Here is a 25,678-nt window from a genome sequence, read left to right on the forward strand (position 1 = left end):
GCTGCCTTCTGAATCATCTGAATAGTTTCCACGGAGGAATGTTCATTTGATGCAAATTCATGGCTCTACTCACTCAGTTATCTTGAATGTGATGGCCACACAGTACACACGCTCACTCAACAGCATCTACCGCCCCCACTGACCAGTACAGTGAAGTCACTCTTGTTCACGCATGTGCCTTACAGTCCATTATCTTTGGCTGCTAGGTTACATCAATGTCACACAAACCATTCTTGTTATATTAACAATGGTTGGATTTTTTCTAGACGGACCTCCCATGTTAAAATTTGTTTAGGTTACTTGTACAATTTACTTTTCATATTAATTATGACTCTATAAATCTTATCTTTGTAAAGATGTATCATATTCACATTAATCATTAAATCTAGATCTTTGAGGGCAAAAATGATAGCTAATAAACGTTATACAGCCCTAGCCAGGTGGCTTAGTTGATAGAGCACTGTCCCATACACCAAAAGGTTGCAGGTTCAATCCCTAGTCAGAGCACATACCTAGGTTGTAGGTTTACTACATGGTTGGGGAGCATGCGGGAGGCAAGCAATTGATGTTTCTCTCTCCCTCCCCCCATTTCTTTTTCTCCCTCCCTCCCTCCCTCTCTCTCTAAAATCAATGGACATATCCTAGGGTGAGAATTTAAAAAAGAAAATGTATAGGTGACAAAACAATCTTGAGAAAGACGAACAAAGTTTGAAGGAATCATACTTCCGGATTTCAAAGTTTACCACAAAGTTCAGTTAATGAAGGTACTGTAATATTGGCATAAGGACAGACATACGGACCAATGAAACACTACTGAAAGTCCCAAAGTAAACCCCTGCAGTTATAATAAACTGATTTTTGAAAAGGTGCCAAAAAACCAAAATGAATGAAGGAAGAAAGTAGTATTTTCAATAAGTGGTGCTGGGACAACTGAATATCCACAGGTACAATAATAGAAGTTGGAACTCTATCTCACACCATATACAAAATTAACTCAAAATACACCACAGACTTTAAGCCATAAAACCCTGGGTATTTGTATGAAATACCCAGAATGGGCAAATCCATGGAGAAAGAAACTAAATTAGTAGTTCTAGAAGCTAAAGGCAAAGAATGGGGAGTGACTGCTAACAGGCAGTAGGTTCATTTTTGGTGATGAAAATATTCTGGAATTAGACAGTGGTGATGGATGCATGACTCTATGATTATATACTAAAAACCACCAAAACGCTTAAAACCACTACAAATACTTTAAAAGGGTGAGATTTATGGTCAGTACATCATATGTCAATAAACCTATTATTTAAAAACAATGATTACAGGCAACGTCGGCTATTTTCACACTAATTTCTACAGCGGAGACGTACACAGCTTAGACTGTAGCCAAAGAACAGGGTTTCTTCGGAAATCCACAAGTGCCTTGTTTTTTCTGGATTCTACAAATTTATCGCAACACCATCCCCTACAGATGTTTGACAATAATGATGACAGAGATGATAATACTAGATACTGGACAACTGGTCGGGTATAGCTTCAGGATGGAGGGAAGGGGAAGAGAAAGGAGCACAAGGGAGATGATAAGGTAGGGCTGTTAAGGGGGAAAGTCAAACTTTCAGCCCAGGTCTGCTGGACTCCAGAGCCCCTGTTCTTTCCATTTTATCAAGTTCTCTTCTCTGACAACCATTCCGCATTATTCCTTTACAGTGACTATTTCAAGGCTGTCTGAGAACAAAGAAAATAATCAAAAACATCCAAAAGCATAATTAACAGAGATTCATCAATCCCAGAGAACATCCATGTTTAAAACATATTCTTTGGTTCAACAATGCAGAAAACATTTTATAAGGAAAAAAATCACATTCCTACAAGCCAGCATTGTCAAAAACTTTCAGAGCAAAGACAGATATGACAGGCCGCACAGAGGTGACCCAGGGAAATGGGTTTATTTACTCCTTCCTTGCCTTAGCACGGCAGCACTCTCCTGTATCTCCATCTCTCCAACAGGCCATGTGGAACTCTCCAGCTCTCAGGAAACGCCCCGACTCTCTGAAAGTGGCCTACACTTAATGCCCAAGGCTTGCTTTCCTTTCCTTCCCCTCTCTTCTTATTTATTTCTAGAGAGAGAGGATGGGAGGAAGAGAGGGAGAGAAACATGAATGTGTGGCTGCCTCTCGCATGCCCACAACTCAGGCATGTGCTCCGACTTGGAATCGAACTGGCAACCCTTCGGTTCACAGGCCGGCACTCAATCCACTGAGCCACACCAGCCATGTTTGCTTGCTTTCCTTTTCAACTTGACTACGCATATCTCTCTCCTCTCAACATGTTTTAACGCTGCATGTTTTTGAAATTTATAAAACTGTATCCTATTTAATGTATTCTTTAGCAATTTCCTTTTTTAACTCAATACTGCTCACTAATTTTGACTACTGTTTAGTATTCTAGTTGATGAACATGTTACAGTTTATTTACTTGTCTTATTTTTCTGTTAATATATTTAAATTGTTTCCAGTTCTCTTTGTTTGCACTCAACAATCCACACTATGAACATTCTTTCTTATTTGAGATATTTTATTCATGAGACTGGTGAAAATAGTATCACAAATTGAATAAAAAAATAATAAATAGGTATCTTCCCATCTAATAGTAGAAATTTAAGTATATTAGGACCACTGTGTTTTGGAAAGCAATTTGACAATAATTATTAAAATATTAAATGCACATACCTTGTAACTGCACATCTCTGATCTCTATCTAAAGAATCACTTGCACATGCCCAAAAAGCATGTACAAGAATTTTCAATAGTTTGTAACCGTAAGAAAGTAGAAAGAACCTCAAGTCTCCATTAATAATAGGAAAACAGTATTATCAACTATTACATTATTTCAACATCCTCTGTGTAAGTTTTTAAAAAGGTAAAATCTCTGAATTATCCAAGTCATAGTAAATGATAGCACAACAGTGGATTTTTGTAATTACAGTGTGAGAAGAGGCATGTCTACACCACGTAAGTAAGTAAGTGCACAGACAGGGAGGGCAGACAACAAACCTGTGACTTCTAACAGGGTCTCCTCCGGGGAGAAGAATGCGACCTGCGGGAGGTCGGGAGGGCCGCTTCACCCGAGCCGGCTGAGCTGTGCAAACCGTAAAAGCCATGCACTACTTAGCAGGAGAGCCAAGAGTCACTACTATCAGTGTTTCACAATGTCTTAAAACTTACAAAAACACCTTCATGTCATCTTATTTAAACTTCACAATGCAGAAACTAGGTTTTATAACCCTCATTTCACAGATGAGAAAACTAAATTTCGGGAAGATTAAGTGACTTACTCAAGGACAAATAGCTAATGACAGTGGCTAAGCTGCCCTCACAGTTAGGTGTTAACTCTACACCCAGCACTTCTGCGGCTTCACGACAACTAGTAAAGTAAAACATTCCCCTAGTGCATGTACGGACGATCATGACTGTCTAAACACAGGCAGATCTGAGTTTTTAATCAGTGTCAAAATAATAACTGACATTTAAAGCTGAGATGGACTCACAGACAAGCTAATGGAACCGACGGGCAGAAATCCAACGTGTTAAGCTCTCAAGAGGAAAGCCAGCCTTTAGCAACTGCATGCCCATAAGCAACAACCACTGGCCTGGTAAGGCTGAGAGAGTTAGAAACTGACTCTGCCTGGGCACAGAGACAACTCAAAAGTAAAGTGAATACATAAGAAATAAAATACCCCCAGGCTGGTGTGGCTCAGTGGACTGAGTGCCACGTCCGAACCAAAGGGTCACCAGTTCGATTCCCAGTCAGGGCACATGCCTGGGTTGCGGGCCAGGTCCCCAGCATGCGGCAAGCAAGAGGTAACCACACATTAATGTTTCTCTCCCTCTCTCCTTCCCTTCCTCTCTCTGGCTAAAAATAAATAAATAGATAGATAGATAGATAAATAAATAAACCTTTAAACATGTTTTTTTTAAATACCAACCACAAGAGTCCTGGCTGACTGCAGAGGACAGCGATTAAACCAGTTTATAAGCGTCCGGTTAGTGAACATGTGACAGAGTAACAGAAGGATCCTTAAGTAACTGCCCCAAATGACGGCTGCGATGGACTGTGCATATACAGTGGACACAGGAGTGAGGGGAAGTATCACCTGACTTTCGTCTTCTTCATCGGCTGCTTAGAGGCTCCCATATGCACCTGTGTTTGAAAGATTCACTTAACAAGAAGAACCCTGCATTTATTCAGTAAGAGTGGACTGAACATTTGTTTTATTACAAGCACTGTGCTGGTATACTTGCCCTTGAGGAGTCAGAGTCATAATAATTACAAGATAATGTGACTTATGCCATAAGTAAAGTCTATAAAAAGAACTACAGGACTCCAGAAAATACCAGAAGGTCTTTTTAAAAAGTGTGTATTGGGGGACGGGGGTAATAACCTCTAACCTCTTATTGGAGGACAAGATCTCCAATACTGTGATGGATTGATGCATGCTGAAAAGATAATTTCAAAGCCATTCATAAATGCATTCTGAAAATCATTTCTAAACAATTATCCAATATATTTGCCCATTCCAAATTAAAATTACCCAGAATACTGTACCTGACAAGAAAAACAAAAGTACTGTTTCCTTAAGCATTTTTAAAAATCAGTTAAGAGAAAGTTGCTAAGACGGACTTAACAACACCGAAGATCAGAAAAAAGCCCTGCTTCTGTTACAAGACAATTTCTTACTGGCTTGTATCTCTAGGAGCAGGGGGGACAAGCACAGTGAAGTTACATACCACACAATTAACAAATGCTTTTAAACCCACTCCGTCATCTTTTGTATCTAACAAAATCAAAGCCATTTCACAAAATGGAAGAGGAAAAAACATTGAGCAATGGAACAAAATAAATTCTTGCCACCATGCACTGTAGGGAGAGGAAAGGTAGAGGAAGCAGAGGAAAGTAAGAAATAAAGCTGCCCTTTATAAACAAACCTTGGGCAGTGGCACAAGCCCAGATTTTTCACTGACTTAATCCCGGTTGGAAGTGGATTTCACATTACCTTATACACATTTAACAATGGAAGGCAAGACTGATTTAGACCATACTGGCTGGAAAAAAAGCAAATCAAGTTTCCCAGGATATTTCACTACCTTGTTTTGTAGCCAAAGTTACTGGTTTTCAAGTAGTGAACTTATTTTTGAATTGAGACATGGAAGGAAACACAATGGAAACTTAAGCTGTACCTAAATTCCATGTGCTATTTATTACAAGCAAATACCAATTCCAGGTCTGGCCAGGATGGCTCAGTTGGTTGGCGTGTCATCCTGTACACCAAAAGGGTGCAGTCTCCATCCCCAGCCTAAGCACATACACCTAGGTTGTGGGTTCAATCCCCAGTTGGGGCATGTACAGGAGGCAAGTGATCAAAGTTTCTCACACCAATGTCTCTCCCTGCCTTCTCTCTCAAATCAATCAACAGATCCTCAGGTGAGGATTAGAGGAAAAAAAATCCCGGCAAGTGCCTTTGGCTCAGGAAAAAAGATTGCTAAAAGGCCAGAGCATCACTGCTTCCCAACCATACAGGGTTCAAGGTACCTGCAGATGAGATAAAGGCTTATAGGGGATACGGATCTGGCAGTATTTAACAACACAGTCCCAGTGCAAGGTCCACGTGGCAGCTGGCAGACTGAGCTTTCATGCTCACTCACTCCACCTCCCCATCAAGACAACTGATGGCAGCTCTCGGTGCCGCTCACCACTCCCTCCCCAACTCCCTCCCACCTTTTCTTTTTTAAGTTAAAAATGCCCTAGTACAAACACTATTTTTTACATCTGACACAGGAATGTATTGGGTCTTCAAAGCCCACCTTTGGAACACACTAAAATTCTCCTTTTCAGTAACAGTCACGGATTTCTAAGAGAAAGCCATTAAACCCCTTGTCTATGTAAGTGAGGAAACTGAGACTTAGAGGAGTGCCCTGCCGACGTCAGTCAACTAAGCAGGGGCAAACAAGGACCGAGAATTTAGAAGTCTTGACTCTGAGGTGATGTAAGCCACTCATGCCCCAGACTCTGCTAACTGCAGACATAACCAGCTCCTTTTATGATGCAATAGAGAAAGCATGGACTTAGGAGTCAAAGGGATGTAGATTCAAATACTGCTGTATCACTTCTAACTACCTGACTCTGGTCAAATTACTTAATCTCTCTGACCCTCAATTTTGTCAGCTGTGTATGAGATAACAAGTACCTCATGGAGCTGTGCTAATGAAATGAGAGTGCAGGCGATGTTTATCCGGCACAGTCTTCAACATGCAGAAGCTCCACAAGAATTCCTTCTGCGCCCCTAGGTCTATCCGTCTCCAATGACTTCAGAAACTGAATCAATCTAAGGACTCACTCCCCAAAAATACCTCATTTCCAAATAACCAACCTTCAATTTTTCTTAGCTTATTCTGAAGTCTGTTCTTTAGGAATACGTGCCAGAACGGCCATCCAGCCTCACTGAAGGCGTTCAGACCCTAGGTAAAAATCAGTGGTGTTGGAAATGGATTCCAGCATTCAGCGAGAGAATGAACGAGGCTGCCTCCGAGGTGACCAAAGCAACTTCGCCATTTGTGACGTGTGTGCTGCACGCAGCGAGGCAGTCCTCTCCGCGGGACCCAGTCCCACCGGCGAGCGCTCTCAGCTCCCTCACTCTCCTCTACAAGTCCATTCTCTTACTATTTTTTAATTAAAATTCAATTGTGATAAAATTATATTTTGAAGTACATAAATAATAAAACCCTCCTTCAATATATCCCATCCCATACCAAGGTTTGAGATATCATAAATAGCCTTCAACAGTTTCCTTTTTTAAAAATCGTGATTATACATAAATAACATAAAATTTACCATATCAACAATTTTTAAGTGTGCAGTTCTGTGGCATCAAGTACATTCACATTATTGTGCATCCACTCTAGAACTTTCTCCAACTGGAACTCCAACACCAGTTTAACTCCCCAGTGTCCCTTCCCCCCAGCCCTTGGCGACCAGCACTCCACTCTCTGTCTCTACGAGTCTGACTACTCTAGGGGCCTCAGGTAAGTGGAGTCATACCGTGCTCGTCCTGTTGTGACTGGCTTATTTCACTTACCATGCTTTCATGGCTCATCCACATTTAGCATGAGTCAGAGCTTCCTTCTTTTTAAGGCTGAAGAATAATATTCCACTGTGTGTATATAGTGCATTTTTTTATCTGCTCATCTGTTCATGGACACATGGGTTGCTTTCGCCTTTTGGTTATTGTGAATGACGCTGCTTTGAACGTGGGTATCTGTTAGAATCCCTGCTTTCAACTCGTCCAGGTGTATGCCCAGAAGCAGGACTGCTGGGCTGTGGGTAACCAAGCTGTCGAATACCACGAGGAATCGCCACGCCCCTTCCCGCAGCAGTGGCACCATTTCACATTCTCATACGCAACGCACGAGAGTTCCAGGATCTCCACACCCTCGCCAACACTTGTTATTTTGGTTTTTGCTTGTTGGTTTTTTTAATCATAGCTATTTTAATGAGTGTCAAGTGCTTTTGCACTGTGGTCTTGATTTGCATTACCATGATAACTGACATTAAGCATCATTTCATGTGTTTATTGGTCGTGTCTATCTTCCTTAGAGAAATGTCTATTCAAGTCCTACACCCATTTTTTAAAATGGGCTGTGTTGTTGTTCAGTTGTAGGAGTCTGTTATATTTTGATTATTAATCTCTTATCAGGTATATAATTTGCAATGATTCATAAATATTTTCTCCCATACATGGGCTACTTTTTCACCCTGTTGATAATTTCCTTTTGTGCATAAAAGCTTTTAATTTCATGAAATTCGGCTTATCTATACTTTTGTTATGTGTGCTTTTGGTGCCATATCAAAATGATCCATTGCTAAATTCAGTCATTTTTTAAAAATTTTATTTATTTTTGGAGAGAGGGGAAGGGAGGGAGAAAGAGAGGGAGAGACACATCAATGCATGGTAGCCTTTCGCACGGCCCCCACCAGGGACCTGGCCCACAACCCAGGCTTGTGCCCTGACTGGGAATCTAACAGACGGCCCTTTTCTTTGCAGTCAGGCACCCCACCCACTGGGCCACAGCAGCCAGGGCTCGAAGTCATCTTCTAAGCCTCCATTTTCTTCTAAGAGCTTTAGAGTTTTAGGTTTTAGGTTTGGGCCTTTGATCTATTCTAAATTGATTCTGTATATGGTGTAGGATCCAACTTCTTTTTTTTTTTTTTTTTTTGGCATGTGTCTTACTTATATTTGAAGTTTCTTAGATTTCCATTTGCCATTTTCTTCCTGGTTTCTGAGCGTTGAGAATTAAATAGCCATTCTATCCATACACTGGTTTATCTATTAATTGACTCAGCTCCAAATTCACCCTTTCTGCCAGCCCTGTGAAAGTGAATCTGGACCTTTTAAAAATACTTTTCCTTTGACAGCAGCCATGATGTCAAGCTTTGTCAGTAGAGAGCACAGGAAAAACGCCCGAGGAGAGAAGTGTTTGCTTCCCAGTCCCAGTGTGCTCTTCTCGGCAGCCTCCTCCCTCCCAGCCCCTGCAGTGCAGAGCAGCCGGCAGCGGCCAGCGGCCAGCTTCCCCAGAAACCCTCTTCGGGCAGTTGTACAGCAGAGTGCCTCTGGTAAGGCAACTCCCTATGAACGGCTTTCCCCAGCACCCTAGGTAGATATCTGGCAACTTTTAAAAGGCAGATTTCCAACAAGTTCTTCCAGTCTGGTATCACAGGGACTCATTTCTCTGCTACTCGGAGAGCCACAGCCATGCCCTCCCCTAAAAGGTCTAGGTTTCAGGCCCTGGTGCAGAGGATGCGAAACAGGAGAGATGCCTCTCTTTCGAGCGCTCTCAGTCCTGGGGTAATAAATAATTCTATACTAATTATATTATTGGTATTTTATCACCTATCAACCACATTATAGTACATTTGCTATTCTTTAGCGTTCTCTCTATTTCTTACAAGCCGACCCCTCACTACTTCAATTTGCTGTTGTAGTAAGTAGTTCTCTGTATTACATTCTGGGTCCAGGTTACTTGTAGGTTCTCTCTCCTGACTGAACCCAGACTGATGCAGGTGAGCTGAAACAAAACATTAACAGCCACTTACTACATACAGGACACATATTAGTATGCTTAAGTGTTTTCTACATGTTATCACTCTGCACTCTCTGTGATATACCTCCGTATAGGAAGAAAACCGAGGCTCAGAAAACTATGCAACTGACTGCAAGAATACAAATCCAGGTCTGTCTGATGCCCAAGTCCCTGCCGGTTCTCTGCTATGGCATTTACTTTTCTTCAAAGAACCAAGCAATTCTTTTTAAGGAATTAAACATCGATGTAGAGGGGAAGAATGAACACAGCAGGCCTGCCCGCTATCCTGAGGAAGGGCAGCTTGCGAGGCTGGCATGGCAGGTGTCTGGAAACTTAGATCTCAGGATGATCTATTCCCAGAACAGTAAGAGTAGCTCACCATGCCGAAACTGTGCAAACAGTACGGTTTGTGCTGAACACCTGCTTTCCTCCTAGGAGCCTGGGCTTTGGTGTGTGCCAGGCGGAGGGTGGCTCTGAGAACAAACCCTCTCACCCACCCCCAACAAAGAAAAACCTGAGCACTGAGTCTAATGACTTCCCTGGTGGACAACACATGTCACAAGTCGCTGCTGAAGGAAATAAGCGCATCCTGTGTGACTCCACCAAGAGGGGACTCTTGGAAGCTTGACCCTGATTTCTCCTAGACCTCACCCAAACCCACTTTCTCCTCCAGATTTTCCTCTTCGCCCATTCACCATTACAAATCATAGCCGTGAGTATGACTATACACCGAGTTCTGTACATCCTACCGAACTACTGGTCCGAGGGCAGTCTTGGGGAGCCCCAATACGACCCATGACATGCCAAGCATTTTATTAAATGTGGAGGACACACAGGCGAATAGGGCCTTTGCCCTCAAGGAATCTGACAGTCTATTTAAATATGCCTTCGTTCACTTCTCTGATCTTCACCTCTTAGTCTGTTCACCGCTTAAAATAGATTAGATACATTTCCCTGAGCTAAATTTCATTCTTAGTGCTGAAGTGATGCTAAATATTTAATAAGTCCATCAGGCAACAGCTGAGATACAGAGCTCTAATAAACTCAAAGGCCACACATTATTTTCTCTTTACTTTCCCCATTTTATTCTGTTCCTCATTAAAAATGGATAGACAAACCCTTGCACATTGCTGGTGGGAATATAAAATGACGCAGCTGCTATAGAAAAGTTTGGCAGTCCCTCAAAGTTAAATATAAAGCTACCATATGGCCCAGTAATTCCACTCCTAGATACATTCCCAAGAGAGTGAAAAACAAATACTTGTGCACACATGTTCAACGCAGCACTGTGCACGACGGCGACAGGATGAAAACAAACGTCTATCAACACGTGGACTGGCGCACAAACCGCAGTGCACACACGCCAAGGAGTGTGATCTAGTTACCAAAAGGGACCGTGCACGGACATCTGCTGCAGCGGGTGAACCTGGAAAACATCACGCCGAGTGACAGAAGCCAGATACACCAGGTCACATACTGTATGATTCCCTTTATGCGACGTGTTCAGAACAGGGAGATTCAGAGACAGAAAGCAAACCGGTGGTTGGCGGGGTCCAGAGAAAAGAGGAAAGGGAGGGTGACTGCCTAGAGGGTGGAGGTGATTGTTCTGGGGTGATAAAATGTTTCAAATTAGATGGGGTGGTAGCTGCAGAACACTGTAAATATACTAAAAACCTTGTAAAAAAGGCTAATTTTATGTTATGTAAATTTCACCTTAATAAAAAACTTTTTTTGAAAATCAATGCAGTGTACACTATAATGTAAATGAAGAAAACTAAACCTTCCTGATGTTATATGAATTGGAGCTTGTAGCTTGACTTGACTAAAATAGATAAATAGTCAAAAAAGTGCTGCGTCTCAGTATATACCCTGTAAAACTGTTTAAAGACTCAAAGTGGTTCTTAGCAACACAGATTTGATGCAACAGAATTATGTGTATATGCTCTTCCAACACTACAGAAGAAAACCTGCTTCTAAATTATTATATACTTTTGTATGTGGTCTTAAATACACAAGCATAAATAAACAAAATCAATATTTTAACCACATTTACCTATTTCATAACATCCCTAAAAGTTTGTACATTTAGGTTGGCCTAACCTTTCGATCGACAAACAGCCTAAAGCCTTACAGCCAGGGTTCCTCATCCCTAGATGTACACAGCACGTGTACATGCCCTTTTTTGTTTTTGTTTCTAAGGCTAGAAGAATACATCCCAAAATGTTTCGTGCTTATATGTTCCTGGTGTTGAGTGTGGGTATATGAGTAAGACACACTTCTTTATTTTCCCTATCTGAGTTTTCTAATTTTTCAACAATGAACGTGCATTATCTTTATTTAACCATCAAAAACGTGGAGCCGATAACAGCACCTCCTCACGGATGCTGTGAAGAGTGCACATAAGCCCTTAACACAGTATTGGGGATGTCACATGCACACGGTAAATGTCAGCCAGCACGTTTATTACCATGTTTATGTTCTGTAACTGATCCTCAGGATCCGTGCCTTTCATTCTCTATGGCAGACGCACTCGCCTGAATCCGGGCCTGTGTCGCCCAAGTCAAGCCTAAAGTGGTGTAACAATTCCTTAGCTGGTCCAGGAGCGTCCATCCACCTCTCCACAATTTTCTTACCAGGACCAGGGTTAACGTCGTAAAACACCACTCACATCTCTCCCATTCTAATGGCCCTCCACTGCTTATATGATCAAGCTACAAATGTCCTAAACAGGACCTCACCTTGTCATTCATTCCCTTCCTCTCCCCATTTATTGATGCCTTCAACAAACATTTGCTGAGGACTTTCCTGTGTCTGGTACTATGGTAGAAATAGGCAAATGGGGTATTAGTTCTTCTCTCACGAAGCTCAGAGTCTATCAAGAGACTCAAGTTCAGTATTTTTTCCACACTGTGGGTCAAGACCCATCCATGACTTAAGAGGTCTCAACTGTTATTAAAAAAAAAAAATAGAGCAGCAGTTGTCAAACATTTTGGTCTTGGAATTCCCTTCACCCTAAAAATCATTAAAGACTCCCTGAAACTTTTGCTTATGTGGGTATAAGTATTGATATTTGGTCATTAGAAACTTTAGAAACTCAAATTGAGTAAGCTTTTAAAATATTTGTTAATTCATTTTAACATACCAATATAAACCATTATGCTAACAAAAATATTTTATGAAACTTAACTATATTTTATAAAACAAACACAAATTTAGTAAAAGTAGTTTTATTGTCTTGTATTTTTATAAATATCTTTCATATCCAACTTAATAGAAGATGGCTTGATTTTATCAGCTTCTGCATTCAATCTGTTGTGATATTATTTTGGTTGAAATAAATGAGGAATATTTGGCCTTTAGAGACACATATTTAGAAAATGGTTTTATAGTCTTTTCAAGTACCTATGGATAATACTTTTAATACTGCACAAAACTTGTAAAGTGAGTTTCTTTTTTTTTGTTTTGATTAATGCAATTTATCTTGCAAACCAGCAGCAGAGAGCTGAATCCCTGCGAAGGGTGTGAGTATTAGACGCATTTACACGCACTACGTACATGCAGCCTCCGCTCCGAGAACCGCATGTCTCCCCTCTCCGCCTGCCTGGGCGCCTGTCCCGGAGAGCCTGCATGGTCCTCCTGTCCCGGGCCTCCCACCCAGGTTTCTTTTCTTTTCTTCTTTTTTATTGTATCTTTTCCATTACCATTTCATCCCCTTCCCCCTGCAATCACCACACTACTGTCCATGTCCATGAGTCCTTTCACCTTTTTGCCCATCTCGCCACTCCCTAACTGCCCCTCCATGCCTGTCGTTCTGCTCTCTCGGAGTCTGTCTCTATTTTGCTTATTAGTTCAGTTTGTTCATTAGACTCCACATGTTAAGTTAGTTGCGACATGACATCTGAAACAATATCAATGAATTTTTCATAGGCCCTGTTAAATTAAAATTAGTCTGTCTTGCATTTTGAAGAAATTTTTACCTATCATGATTACGTAACATTAAGCATTGTTCATTTATAAAATACTGGTTCACTAAGCTGTTAAGATCTAAATTTTGACATATTTCATTATATAGTAGTAAAAAATCCCATAAATCACCATCAATCTCACCAGAAAAGTCTTTTCATACTGGAGCTGTCAAGTCCACTAGCCAGAACACACACACGTTTTCCAAAATTCTAAGTGTGCTTGAAAGCTCAAATTTTATCATTGGGAACAAGTATCGTCCTTGTTTTCCTTGAAGTAATTGGCTCACTTTATTCATTTTTAATAAAATGTCTGCCAAACAGCCAAGTGTGACTAACCACAGTAAAAGGGTGCTCCCTGAAAAGAGTGGCCAGCCCGGCTCGAAACAAATACTCGGAAGCGCTTTTCCTCGAGGCAACCGCCACGTTCAGTGCGCAGAAGCGCCTCTGTGAGTCACCCACCTGTCACACAGAACACTGAAAAGATGAGTAATCAGAGTAAGGAGTTAACAATACTGATAGTTTGTACTGCTTCATCAACAACATTCTCAAGTGAAACTTTTTCCTTTTTTTACTGCAAGCATAAACATTTAGCACACCGTCTAGACTCTGGCTAGGGGGTTGGCAGCTTCTACCCCATCACTGCTTATGTGACTTCGGTGCAAAGGCCACCACAGTGGGAAAGGCAAATGATAGCTTCATGTTACGAAATTAGTTTTGACCTTGAAGACCCCCTAAATGGGTCTTAGATACCTTGAGGAGTACACTTTAAGAATCACTGTACTAAACTACAATGGAATTTTTTAAAACAGAAAGAATCAAGTACCTCACATTTAGTGAGAGTATTATTTCTCTCACTAAGCTTGTTTTAGTCATATATGCACAGATAAATATTTAACTGTATACTAGGCTGTCACACAAAATACATCTCTTATCATGAATCCAAAAAGCTTACAAAACACTCCTCTCGCCCACAGCAATCACTCCCTTCTTAAAACTGCTACAGCCTTTACTGAGTGTTTGAGCTTATTCCACTACAGACTAACTTCTGGATGTATTCTGCATATGCCTATGCCTCCCATTTCCAAAGAGATCATAAGTTCCCAAACTACATCTTGTATCTGCCCCAGTGATACTACATATATCACAGTTTCCAAACAAAATTTGTACTGCAGTTCCTCATTAGTGTATAAGGAGCCTAAGAAGTACTTTGTCTATGGCATACTCAGCCCTCAAAAACTTCTAGTTCTACCATGTCACGCATAATGCACACACAGTGAGGTGCAGAGTGGACAGGACAGTCATTGGTGTCACACTGATCCAAGACATGCCCTTGACACGTACTAGCTCCACGAATGTTACTTCTTCTCTGAGCCTCAAGTTCTTCACCTCCTAAATGAGACCACCACCTTCCTCCTTGGGTTGTTACGGCGATTAAGTGAGACAATACGGGCAAAGTCACCTGTCCCTTCATGGGAGAGCACTGCTAAAGAATAATAATGATAATAAGAAACAATGACTTCTTCATACCAGATACTTCCCCACATACAAAACAGAGGCAGGTCCAACGACGACAGGATCACAGATTCTGAGGGGACCACGGAGGTCATCTCACTCAAACCCAGCTCCTTCACCAGCATCCTCCTCGCCTTGCCCCACACAGGCCTACCCCCCCCCCCCCCACGCCCGCCAGACAGACCTCACGGACAAGAAAACCAAAGAAGCGCAAGGTTTTAAATGTCTTTCTCATAGTTAGAGAGCCAGTGAGGAGCAGGACTTGGTGCCTCACACATCCTCTTATTCATAACAATTGGCCAAACAGATAGCATTATTCCTTTCTGATTGGTGAGAGAAACTCCGGGTCAGACTTACTGAGGTTAAGTGCCCTCCCTGTCCAAGGCCTCATAAGCAGCGAATAACAAAAGGGACATGGAGCCCTAGTCTAACTGCCAGTTTGGGATTCTTCCAACTGTAACTTAGAAAGCTATCAGAGAATGTACAATTCACTTTGTGTAATCATTGATAATTACCTGCGTTTCAACCTAGACAGAATAACTGACACGATTCTGTGAATATTTCGTATGACTAAGTATGACAATGGAAGACCACCACCAAGTTAGTTTTGTGCTGTGATATTCAATTCAAACTGGTGTTTCACTGAACTTCACAGGCTTTGGCATTAAAACAAACAAACAAACAAACAACTTTCACTAGCCTCAGAGTATAAAGAAAATACATATCCCAAAAAGATAAAAGAAAAAGCAACATGCAAAAGGAGCCCTCTGAGACAGACTAACACATTGGATACCAATCTTAATTTAAATCAACACTTGTGCCAAAAAGGTCAATACAGACAATACAAATTTTACTTTAACAGCATATATTAGCTATTTCAGTTAGCTTTGGTAATAGCTCCATCACTCACATTGCTATTCAACATGACATCAAACCAGGTCTGTTGCTTCTTAGCTGAGTGACTTAAGGCAAGTTACTCAACCTTTCTGATCTGTAAAACATGTGATTATGCCCGTACCTGTCAAGGATGTTAAGATTAGGCATAAAGTATACAAAGCACCTCAGAGTTCTAAAGCACCCTAAAGAAGAAAGCTATTATGACAGTTGTTATTTTATGCTTTGAGTTTACAATCCTGTCTTACCCCTCAGTTCCAAGTGAAATGGACCTTTCCTTTTCCCACTGTTACTTCCAACGCCCGACTGGCTACAATTGCCAAACCTCTGACCCAAACTCTGCCATCTACTTCTGGGTCTCCACAGCAAGTCCCCGGACTTGTTTTTATTGTATTAATTCTCTGCTCAGAAAAAAAATAATACTTATCAATCCAGTGACAATGCTATGCTAGTTCCTACTTGGGACTAGTTTAAAAGGCTTCAGATGAAACCATTTGAATTTATGGTTCTTTTTTTCTAATACCAATTTTTTAAAAAAACACAAACTTGTCTTAAATATATGGTTAACTATGGAGAATTCCTAACACAGCTGCCTCTATCAGATCTCATCATACCTTGATGCTGTGCCAGCTCAACCATTCAACTCCTATATTCTCCTCCCAGCCTCCTCGGGTAATAGTCTCCATTAAGTAAAAGGCACTTTATAGAAAAAGATGGCAAAGAAAACTATATATACAGTTATGTGTATTGTAAGTGGATACTCAAGATAGCTAGAAGGGCAAGAGGCAAGGAACCTACGCAGACAGGATGGTGATGGGTGTCCACTGGCTGCCCTCTGAGGGCACAGAACTACCTACTGTACAGGGTATCACTCAAAGGTTAAAAGGGGGGCGCAGGCACTAATGTACACAGCGAGTACAGTGTGCTAGATACCTTACACATTACTTCATGGTCTAGGTGTTACTTCCATTGTCAGGTGGGGAGACTGAGATTGAAGAGATGAAGTGACTGAACCAAGGCCAAAGGGCTAGGAAGTGGTGGAGCCAAAGCCACAATTTTAGCTCTGCTCCCTCCATTCCACGGTACACAGTGACTTGGTCCAGAGGAGCGTTTGCGCCTGGGCCAAGCAGCAGGGAAGGTAGGTACATGCTCATCTGTATACCAGCTCAGCCAAACTGTTTCTCTTCCACCAGTGGGAATGATTTTGAGAGAGAATTCATTTTTAACCTGCAGTTATTGCCCAGTTATTCCTACTGTTAGAAGAAAAGTAGTATTTCTGAAATTTTAACAGGCATACAGGTCACTGCAGGGTATCTTCTTAAAAGTGCAGATTCTGTCCTGGCTGATGTTGCTCAGTGGATTGAGCGCAGGCTGCGAACCAAAGGGCTGCAGGTTCAATACCCAGTCAGGGCACATGCCTGGGTTGTGAGCCAGGTCCCTAGTGGGGGCCATGTGAGAAGCAACCACACATTGATGTTTCTCTCTTTCTCCCTCCCTTCCCCTCTCTAAAAAATAAATAAAATCTTTTTTTAAAAATGCAGATTCTGATTCAGTGGGTTTGGGGGTGGCACCTAGGATTCTGCATTTCTAACAAGCACCCAAGAGATGATGAAGTTTCCAGGACTTGGGCCATAGCCAAAGTAGATTACACTCAGTGGCACCCAAACCTGGCTGATCATCACAATCATCTGGGAATCACTTAAAAACTGCAGATTCCTGAGCCCCTTCTTCCAGGACCTCCAGTGAGGTCTGAGACCTACTATCTTGTAATTCTGTAATTCAAAGAAATGTGTAATTATTAATGACAATCACCAAAGCAGGCAGTGACTGAGAACATACCGAATGTCTAGGTACTTGCCACACTAGCTTACGTACCCCTCACCACCCCACTCCACAGCTGGTCCTCACAGCACCATCATTCCTCCTTTACACACAAGGAAACCAAAGCACCGAAGGACAGTTACTTGTCCAAGGTCAGTCGGAGAGCAGCAGAACAGGGGTTCAGACCTGAGCCAAATTAAACCCAAAGAGTCTGTGCTCCCACGCATACCACTAACACCGCCTCCCGCGTCACCCAGTGGTAATGTCGCCGATTTTAACAGACATCCTTGAACAAATACATCCAAATGGGTCACCTCAGAAGATGCCGCCCTGGGAAGGCTATGTTCTCATTCCTCAGAGGCTGCCATCACTGTTCAAAACATCGCCGCTGCCAAACCAAATCATCTACGAGCCCCTGATCTGAAAGTGAAAATGCCTTCAGAATCCAAACCTAGGACTTTAGACGGGATAAAAGCTCATCATTGGAGCAGAGATTTGATTTCTGACAACCTCAAATTAGCAAAAGCCAATTCAAAGAAACCTAGTGTCTGATCAAGCTAGGTGCTTTTTAAATTAAAAAAAAAAATCCGTGGTGGGCACTGAGAATGTTTTCCTCATCATTCATCTGGGAAGCTGATTGCAAAGGAGAAGAAGTCTTTGTGTTTTTGCGCAATGGCTGTATCACCGGAGCCAAAGTGACTATTTTGAAGGGTAGTGCTCATTTGGATGCACGGAACTGTTATATCTGTTTAAAAAGAAATTTAGCCTCTTGGCCATTCTAAAAGAACTACGTTTGCCCTTCATGATCAGTACAAACACACACGCATATGTTCAGAACAACTGTCTTGAAGCATGCAGCTTTCCTGTCTGCCGCAAAAGCAACTGCTTTTTCTTTCAGGTTTTTCTAACAAAAAGTTGTATTTCATTTATACACGTCCATCCACAGAAAAGTAAATACGAGAATCAGGCATTAATGAAGCATTTAACTGCATGCAGCACCATAAAAGGCATCACACAAAGGCAACTATACATCCAAAATGTATGCACAAATGCCCTCACATACAAGGGATAAAGGCACACGCAAATATTACAGGGAGTAGAGCTATAAAAAGATATTGTAGTCTTCATCTAGATTAGCGTCTTTGTTAAATGAATACATCCTTTTTCAACAAAGAAGACATTCTGCAAATTCAGAATGATGTACAGATTTTAAAAGGCAGGCATTAATGCAGATCAGCACAATTGCACACAACCAACCTCTGCTTGAACTGGACTCTCCACACCTTACTGAAGCCACAAATTCCCCTGCACAAACTCCCACTCCACCACCCCCCACGCACACCCAACTCCCCACCAACCTCACAGGGGTTCCTGGGCTGGTCCATGGAATCTGATGACATCACTCTCTCTTCCTTCCTGGAATTCTAAACCCTGCTGCTCTCCCCTCGCACACAGCTACCATCTCCATGGCAACCTCACCTCCTCCTGCTTCCCTATTGGCTTCATAGAGCAGGATACACAAAAAGGTTTTCCGTCCCCCCCCACCACCCGCCCCCCAAAAATGATGCTTTCAACAGGAACCTGAGCTAAATTTAGCTGCTTGGGATTCAGAGTCCTGTGACTAGGAAAACACAGAGAAATGTCCTTCTGACATTCCACCTTCCTTTCAACGCCACCCAAAGTAGCTGCTTACCCACCTTCTCTATGGCCCCCAACCCAAAAGCAAGTGACAATATCTGCTGAGAGTTAAAACAGCTGGACTGCCCCCGTAGAGGACTGGCACACAAGAAACCCCACAGCACCTCTCCTCCTAACGAGAGAGGAAAAAGAGAGCAAAAATAAAAGTATGCACTGGTCAGAAAAACATTTCATGTGCTGAGCATCAGTCTTCTGCTACTTCCTTCCATCCCAAGCCAAAAGGATTGGGAACTCCATGCCTGAAGACTCAATAGTCTCTAACCTCTTCGAAGACCAGATTCTCTTGTTATTTACTTGATATTATTTCTTCTACCACAGGGGAAAAAGGAGGAGGAAAAGGGGAAGGAAGTGTGGAAGAAATAGAGCATACTTCAATGACCAAACCCGCTAAGCCTAGAACCACAAATCCTGTGTCCAATATCCACCCCAGGGACTGACCTGATATATAACTGGAGCAACCTCTCACATCCCTTATCAAAAAAGAAGTTCCCACACAGAGATGGTGTAAGAAGTACTACTAGTGCCCTGGTTGCTGTGGCTCAGTGGATTGAGTGCTGGCCTGTGAACCAAAGCGTCGCTGGTTGGATTCCCAGTCAGGGCACATGCCTGGGTTGTGGGCCAGGTATCCAGTAGGGGGTGCCCAAAAGGCAACCACACATTGATGTGGCTCTCTCTTTCTCCCTACCTTCTTCTCTCTCTAAAAATAAATAAATAAAATATTTTAAAAAAGAGAGAGAGAAAAAGAATTACTACTGGCAAATTAATGTAAAGTAGTTTAAGTCCCTGGGCCAAAGAGACTGAATAGAGTAAGTTGCCATCATTAGTAGTGAAACTGCACAGTATACTAACAGAAATGAATAATCCTCAAAGAATGAACAGAACTTACAGGAAATTATCCTTTCATAAAAACAGATACACACCATAAAATATGGATAATTTTTTGAACCCTAGATATCTCCTGAAAAGGTGTCTGCTTCCAGTAAACCCAGCTATGTATGTACCTCATACACCAGCCAATTTTTGACCAGTCCTCAATTTTGGAGCTGGCTCTATTTTTTCTTTGCTTAGTTCTGACTCTAATTTGAAACTGCTACTCACTCCCCCTGCATGATGACTGAATATGAACCAGGGCTTCGTTTTCTGGCTAACCTGCCCACTTCCCATTCTGGCGAAGGAATTTTTTTTTCTTAGAACCATATGTGATAGTTCAACACTGAATCAACCCAGTGGCTGTGTCCTATATGACTCTAAAGGACAAAGCATCAATTGTAGCCAAGCAGGAAAGGCCCCAAGGAGGTCAGAGCTTTATAGTGTGAAAGAGAGTAGATTAAAATAAGGCACACCCACAGAAACTGTATTTTTGGTTCGCAGGGCAAAGACTCAACTCCAGGGCACCAACTCCCCAGTGAAAAATACAGACATGAAAAGAAAATGACTTAGTATAATAAATGACAGTCATTTACCCCAAACAGAATTTGAACAATTTGAAACATTCGGCAAAGACAAAATGTCCCCCTAGTTGACACACACACACCCAAGACTAAGCGCCACAACTGCTGTGGAAAGCAGCAAAGAGCACAGTATTTATCTGCTAATAAACAGATGAAACATTCCAGGGGGAAGGAGGAGAGGAAGGAACTCAGTCTGGGATACATTCTTCTTATCTCGCCCCTGTGAACTCTTCACAAGCCGTTTCTTGTATGGAACCTTCCCTGTGCGCAGCGCTGGTCACAGTTCCACGGCGCGCCACGATGAGCGCTCTTCTAAAAGACCTCCCTAAAACTCTTAAAAACGATGACATCAGTCACCTAATTCCACAATGGGAAGGCTGAAACACAGTTTCCAGGACCGCCCATCAAATCAACCACCGAGGGGGAAGTCTGTTAGTTGTCATTGTGACATCTATCAGCAATGACCTGGACTAGTGGACTGCTGCAAATAAAGCTCAACTTACCCAGTCCTTTCATTCAAATGTGTGTTAGGGACACTCACTACGTGCCAGGGGTTTTACTGATATATGGGCTGTCATTACTTCTTGAAAATAAAACCAAAGACTGCAAGTTGTGTGTATTCTTACCTCATTTCACTAATGAAGAAACAAGAGTTCCAGAGATGTCAATGTGACCAAGGTTATATAACTCATTTAATATTTTAAAAGCCAAGATTCTTACCCAGATCTGTTTGGACTCCAAACCCTGCTTGTTCCACTTAGCCTTCCATTTACAGACTGCTGGGGTTGGAAAGAATTACTTAGAAATCACTTTTTATCTGTGTTTGCTATGTCATCAATAAAATGTAAGTTGCTTGACATCAAGGTCGAAGTCATACTTATTACATATTACTAACAGTATCAAACCCTAAGCAGGCACTCAATACTTGTTAATTACTCTAATCCTATTATTCTAACTTTCTGGATACATGACAATGATTCTACTCATCTTTTTAAATTAAAGCTGGCTTGAGAAGTTACATGCTGGAGTGGAATGACAGAACTTCAGATAACACATTCTGGAATTTAATTTTATACTTTTGGAGACGAACAAAATCACCACTGTCACAACATCCACAACGGCCCGGTCATAACGCCCTAATACCCGCTCAGGCTCATCTGCTGGTTTAATCCATAGATCCTAATGCAGTCAGGATCTATATATTAGATTTATGATTTCTAAATTCTGCATAAAGAACCAGAGCATTTCAAAGTATTTCTCCAGGGATTCCACTAAAATTAAATCAGCTGATTAGAGGACAATGCTAAAGAGGCCAAGGTCACGTGTCTGATACCCATATGAACCAGTTAGCATTACTCTCTCCTGCTGCCACAATATGTACCCTGCTATAAAACTACACACTGGTTTCACTGAGAAATTAATGCAAAGTATAATTTTTTTCAAAAAAAAATTTTTAACATGTATCTTCTCATGTCAAATATAATAGCTGGCTTCCATTCTTTTTTTTTTTTTTTAGATTTTATTTATTTTTAGAGAAAAGGGAAGGGAAGAAGAAAGAGAAAGAGAGAAACATCAATGTGTGGTTGCGTCTCGCATGCCTCCTACTGGGGACCTGGCCCGCAACCCAGGCATGTGCCCTGGACTGGGAATCAGACCGGCGACCCTTTTTGATTCACAGGCCGGCACTCAATCCACTGAGCCACATCAGCCAGGGTATTTTTTAAAAATAGCTATTGTCATTCAGAAAATATGCCCATCATTAATCCTTTCAGTGTTAATCTGAAAACCTTCCACGTGCCAGCTGATAGTCTCAAAAGGCTAGCACTGGAGGACACACACATTTCCGTGTGGTATGTGACACCCCAGAGGCAAGTGCAAGTCTGGTGCAGGTACACAAAGGGAAATGGCTGGCCCTGAAGGTGACTTGGAGAATGAGCTCCAGGAGTTCACTTACTGTATTTTTCGGACTATAAGATGCACTTCCCCACCCCCCACATTTGGGAGGAAAAGGGAGGTGAGTCTTACAATCCAAATGTCGCTTACCTGGCTCACTGTGGGGGTTGCAGGGGGTGGCAATGGAGCTGGGTCACAGGTTATTAAATATTTTACCACATTTTTTGCTTCAAAAATTTTTTTCCTATTTTCCTCCTCTAAAACCTAGGTACATCTTATGGTCCAGTGCATCTTATAGTCCTAAAAATACAGTAGGTAAATGAGGCAGGTAAGGGGCTTCCAGAGAAAGAACAAAAGTTTCGAAGCTATGCTCATCAGACAACATGGCAAATTTAAGAGAACTTTCAAGTGTTTGACTGAGGCCAGGCTCAGATTTGATGGATATGGCCGGTTGAGAGAAGGCAAGCCAACATCTTTTAGACTTTCTGGCTCAAACAGGTTAACTTTTCCTAATATGCCTTACTGTGAGTTAAGAGTTCCACAGAGTAAGAGGGAAAATATTAATACCATGTAGAAATTTCTTCTCTTTATACTTTCCATGATAAGAATAAATGTCAATAAAAAGCTTCTGCACAGCAAAAGAAATCATCAACAATATGAAAAGGCCAACGGCAAAACGACGATCTGACTATAAAGTAGGCAGACGCTGTGAACAGACGTGTTTCCAGAGAAGACACACATGATCAACAGGCACATGGAAAGGTGCTCAACATTGCTGATCAGCAATGAAATGCAAATCAAAACCACAAGGAGATTACTACCTCACGCCTATCAGAATGGCCATTATCAAGAAGAAAAAACAAGCATTAGACAGGATATGGAGAGAAAGGAACCCTAGTGCAACTATTGGTAGGAATATAAATTGGTACAGCCACTATGGAAAACAGTATGGAGGTTCCCTGAAAAACTAAAAACAGAACCACCATATGACCCAACATTTATACATCCTGTTATTTATCTGAAGGGGGAAAAGCACTAATTCAAAATGGTATCTGTGCCCCCATGTTCATTGTAGCATTATTGACAATAGCCAAAAGTCCATCAGTAGATGAATGGGTAAAGAAAATGTAACATATATATAAAATATTTATATATACATATATATATACATATATATATTATCCAGCCATAAAAAGGAAAGAAATACTACCATTTGCAACAATATGGATAAACCTTGGGAGCATTATGCTAAGTGAATTCAGAGAAAGAAAGATCTCACCTACATGTAGAATCTAAAAATAAAAAATAAAAATGAACTCACAGATACAGGGAACAGACTGGTGGCTGCCAGAGGAACAGGGGCGAGAGAAATGGTTGAAGAGGGTCAACAGGTACAAACTTCCAGTTAAAAAATAAGTAAGAGATGGAGATACAATATACAGCATGGTGACGACAGTTAACAATACTGGCCTGTATATTTGAAAGTTGCTAAGAAAGTAGATCTTTAAAGAATTTTTATAAGTTGGGGATAAAGAGGGAGAGAAACATCAATGTGTGAGAGAAACATCGATCAGTAGTTACCTCTTACACACGCCCCAATTGGGGACCAGACCAACAACCTGGACATATCCCCTGACCTGGAATCGAACCAGCAACCTTTCACTTTGTGGGATGATGTCCAACCGAGTGACACCGGCCAGGGCAGAAAGTAGATGTTAAAAGTTCTCACCACAAGGAAAAATCTGTAACTATGTGAGGCGATGGATGTGAACTAGACATAGTATGGTGGTCATTTCATATATATGATCTGCCAGAAACTATCTAGCCATGTACTATGAAAAACAGAGAAAGTTATTGAAGAAGATACAAGAAACATTGTACATAAGGACAATGACGACTCAGTCCCCTTCAAAGCAGGCACCTTGGGACCTCACACAGTTCTCCCAGTGTCTCTTCCACTGTTCAAAACACTCTGCAAAATCTTTTGTGGGAAGTACCACCAGCTGCCCCATCATTATTTTCTGAATCTCACTGATGGTCTGAAATCTCATCCCTTTCAAAGGTGATTTTAGTTTTGGGAAAAGCCGGAAGTCACAGGGTACCAAATCTGGGCTGAAGGGGGCTGAGTCGCCTGGGTGATTTGATGTTTCACAAAAAAAATTCTGCACAAAACATGATGCATGAGCAGGCATGTTGTCATTATGAAGCCACCAATCACCAGTTGCCCATAGCTGCGTCTATCAAAATCTCAGACACAGCAGTTTTTGGAATCCCCAGATCAGCTTCCAGTTCTTGCACTGTCAGTTGCCAATCTTTGCTGATTGCAGCCCATACATGTGCAACATTCTCAGGTGTTCTGCTTGTTGCAGACCTTCCAGAACATGGATCACTTTCAACAGAGTCTTGACCATCTTTAAGGCATTTGTGCCATACATTTATTTGAGTTGCACTCATTGCGTCATCCCTGAAACCCTTCTGAATGAATCATCTGAATAGTTTTCGCAGAGGAATGTTCAAGCTTAATGCAAAATTTGATGCAGATTCATTGCTCTAGTCACTCAGTCATTCTGCATGCAATGGCCACACAGTACACACTCTCACTCAAAGGCGTCTACCGTCCCCACTGACCAGTACAGTGACGTCATCATTGTTCACACGTGTGCATTCCCGTCCACTCTCCTTGGCTGCCAAGTTACATCGATGTTGCACAAACCTTTCTCCTTATATTAACAATGGCTCGACTTCTCCGGACAGACTTTGTGGGTGCATGCATGTGCGTGTGTGTATAAAATCTTTACCCTTGAAACTAATATATTGCTATATTTCAGTTATATTTTAATTTTTTTAAAAAGAATAAAGAATAAATAAGGTGCACTCCTTTGAAAATGAAGGCTTCAGTGGCTGAGAACCCTTAATTGAGAGGTTCTTCTGTCTGTAGAGCAAAATCCAAGTTTGCTGCTCTGTGAGGTAGAATTAAAGTTTCCTTATTCTACTCAGAGAACTGGTTTAAAAGGTGATAGTGGAGTTTATTCATCAATTTTTCTTTCCTAGAGCTGTCTTATATGTGTTGACTACTTGAAAAGCAATTTTATATTAATAAAAGAAGCACCTTCATGTCTACACAACAATCCTAACAGATAAACACACAAAGTATGTGCATACCCACATTCTACCAGCTTTGACAGGTAAAGGGGTTACCACCTGTATGAACTGTAGCAATCACAGTACAAAAGAAGAATCAAATTTTTAAGTAAACTTTTTAATGAAGTGACTAAATATGTAGAAATGAGAAAAATCATAAGTGTACAAAACA

The 25,678-nt window shown here is 41.5% G+C and overlaps 1 protein-coding gene across 25 annotated transcripts in view; it reads right to left on the reverse strand.

The window, feature by feature from the left end:
• RBFOX2 (RNA binding fox-1 homolog 2) overlaps positions 1-25,678 on the reverse strand; it is a 258,234-nt gene that overhangs the window by 172,250 nt on the left and 60,306 nt on the right. The window contains exon 1 of one of the 25 annotated variants that reach the window (XM_036019560.1): positions 18,682-18,723. The exons of the other annotated variants lie outside the window; for them this stretch is intronic. Within the exon in view, the coding sequence (XP_035875453.1) occupies positions 18,682-18,723 (42 nt within the window). Of the gene's footprint in view, positions 1-18,681; positions 18,724-25,678 lie in introns of those variants that run through there. 25 annotated transcript variants of the gene reach the window in all.

This window comes from Phyllostomus discolor, chromosome 2 (genome assembly GCF_004126475.2).
Source record: "Phyllostomus discolor isolate MPI-MPIP mPhyDis1 chromosome 2, mPhyDis1.pri.v3, whole genome shotgun sequence".
NCBI lineage: Eukaryota > Metazoa > Chordata > Mammalia > Chiroptera > Phyllostomidae > Phyllostomus > Phyllostomus discolor.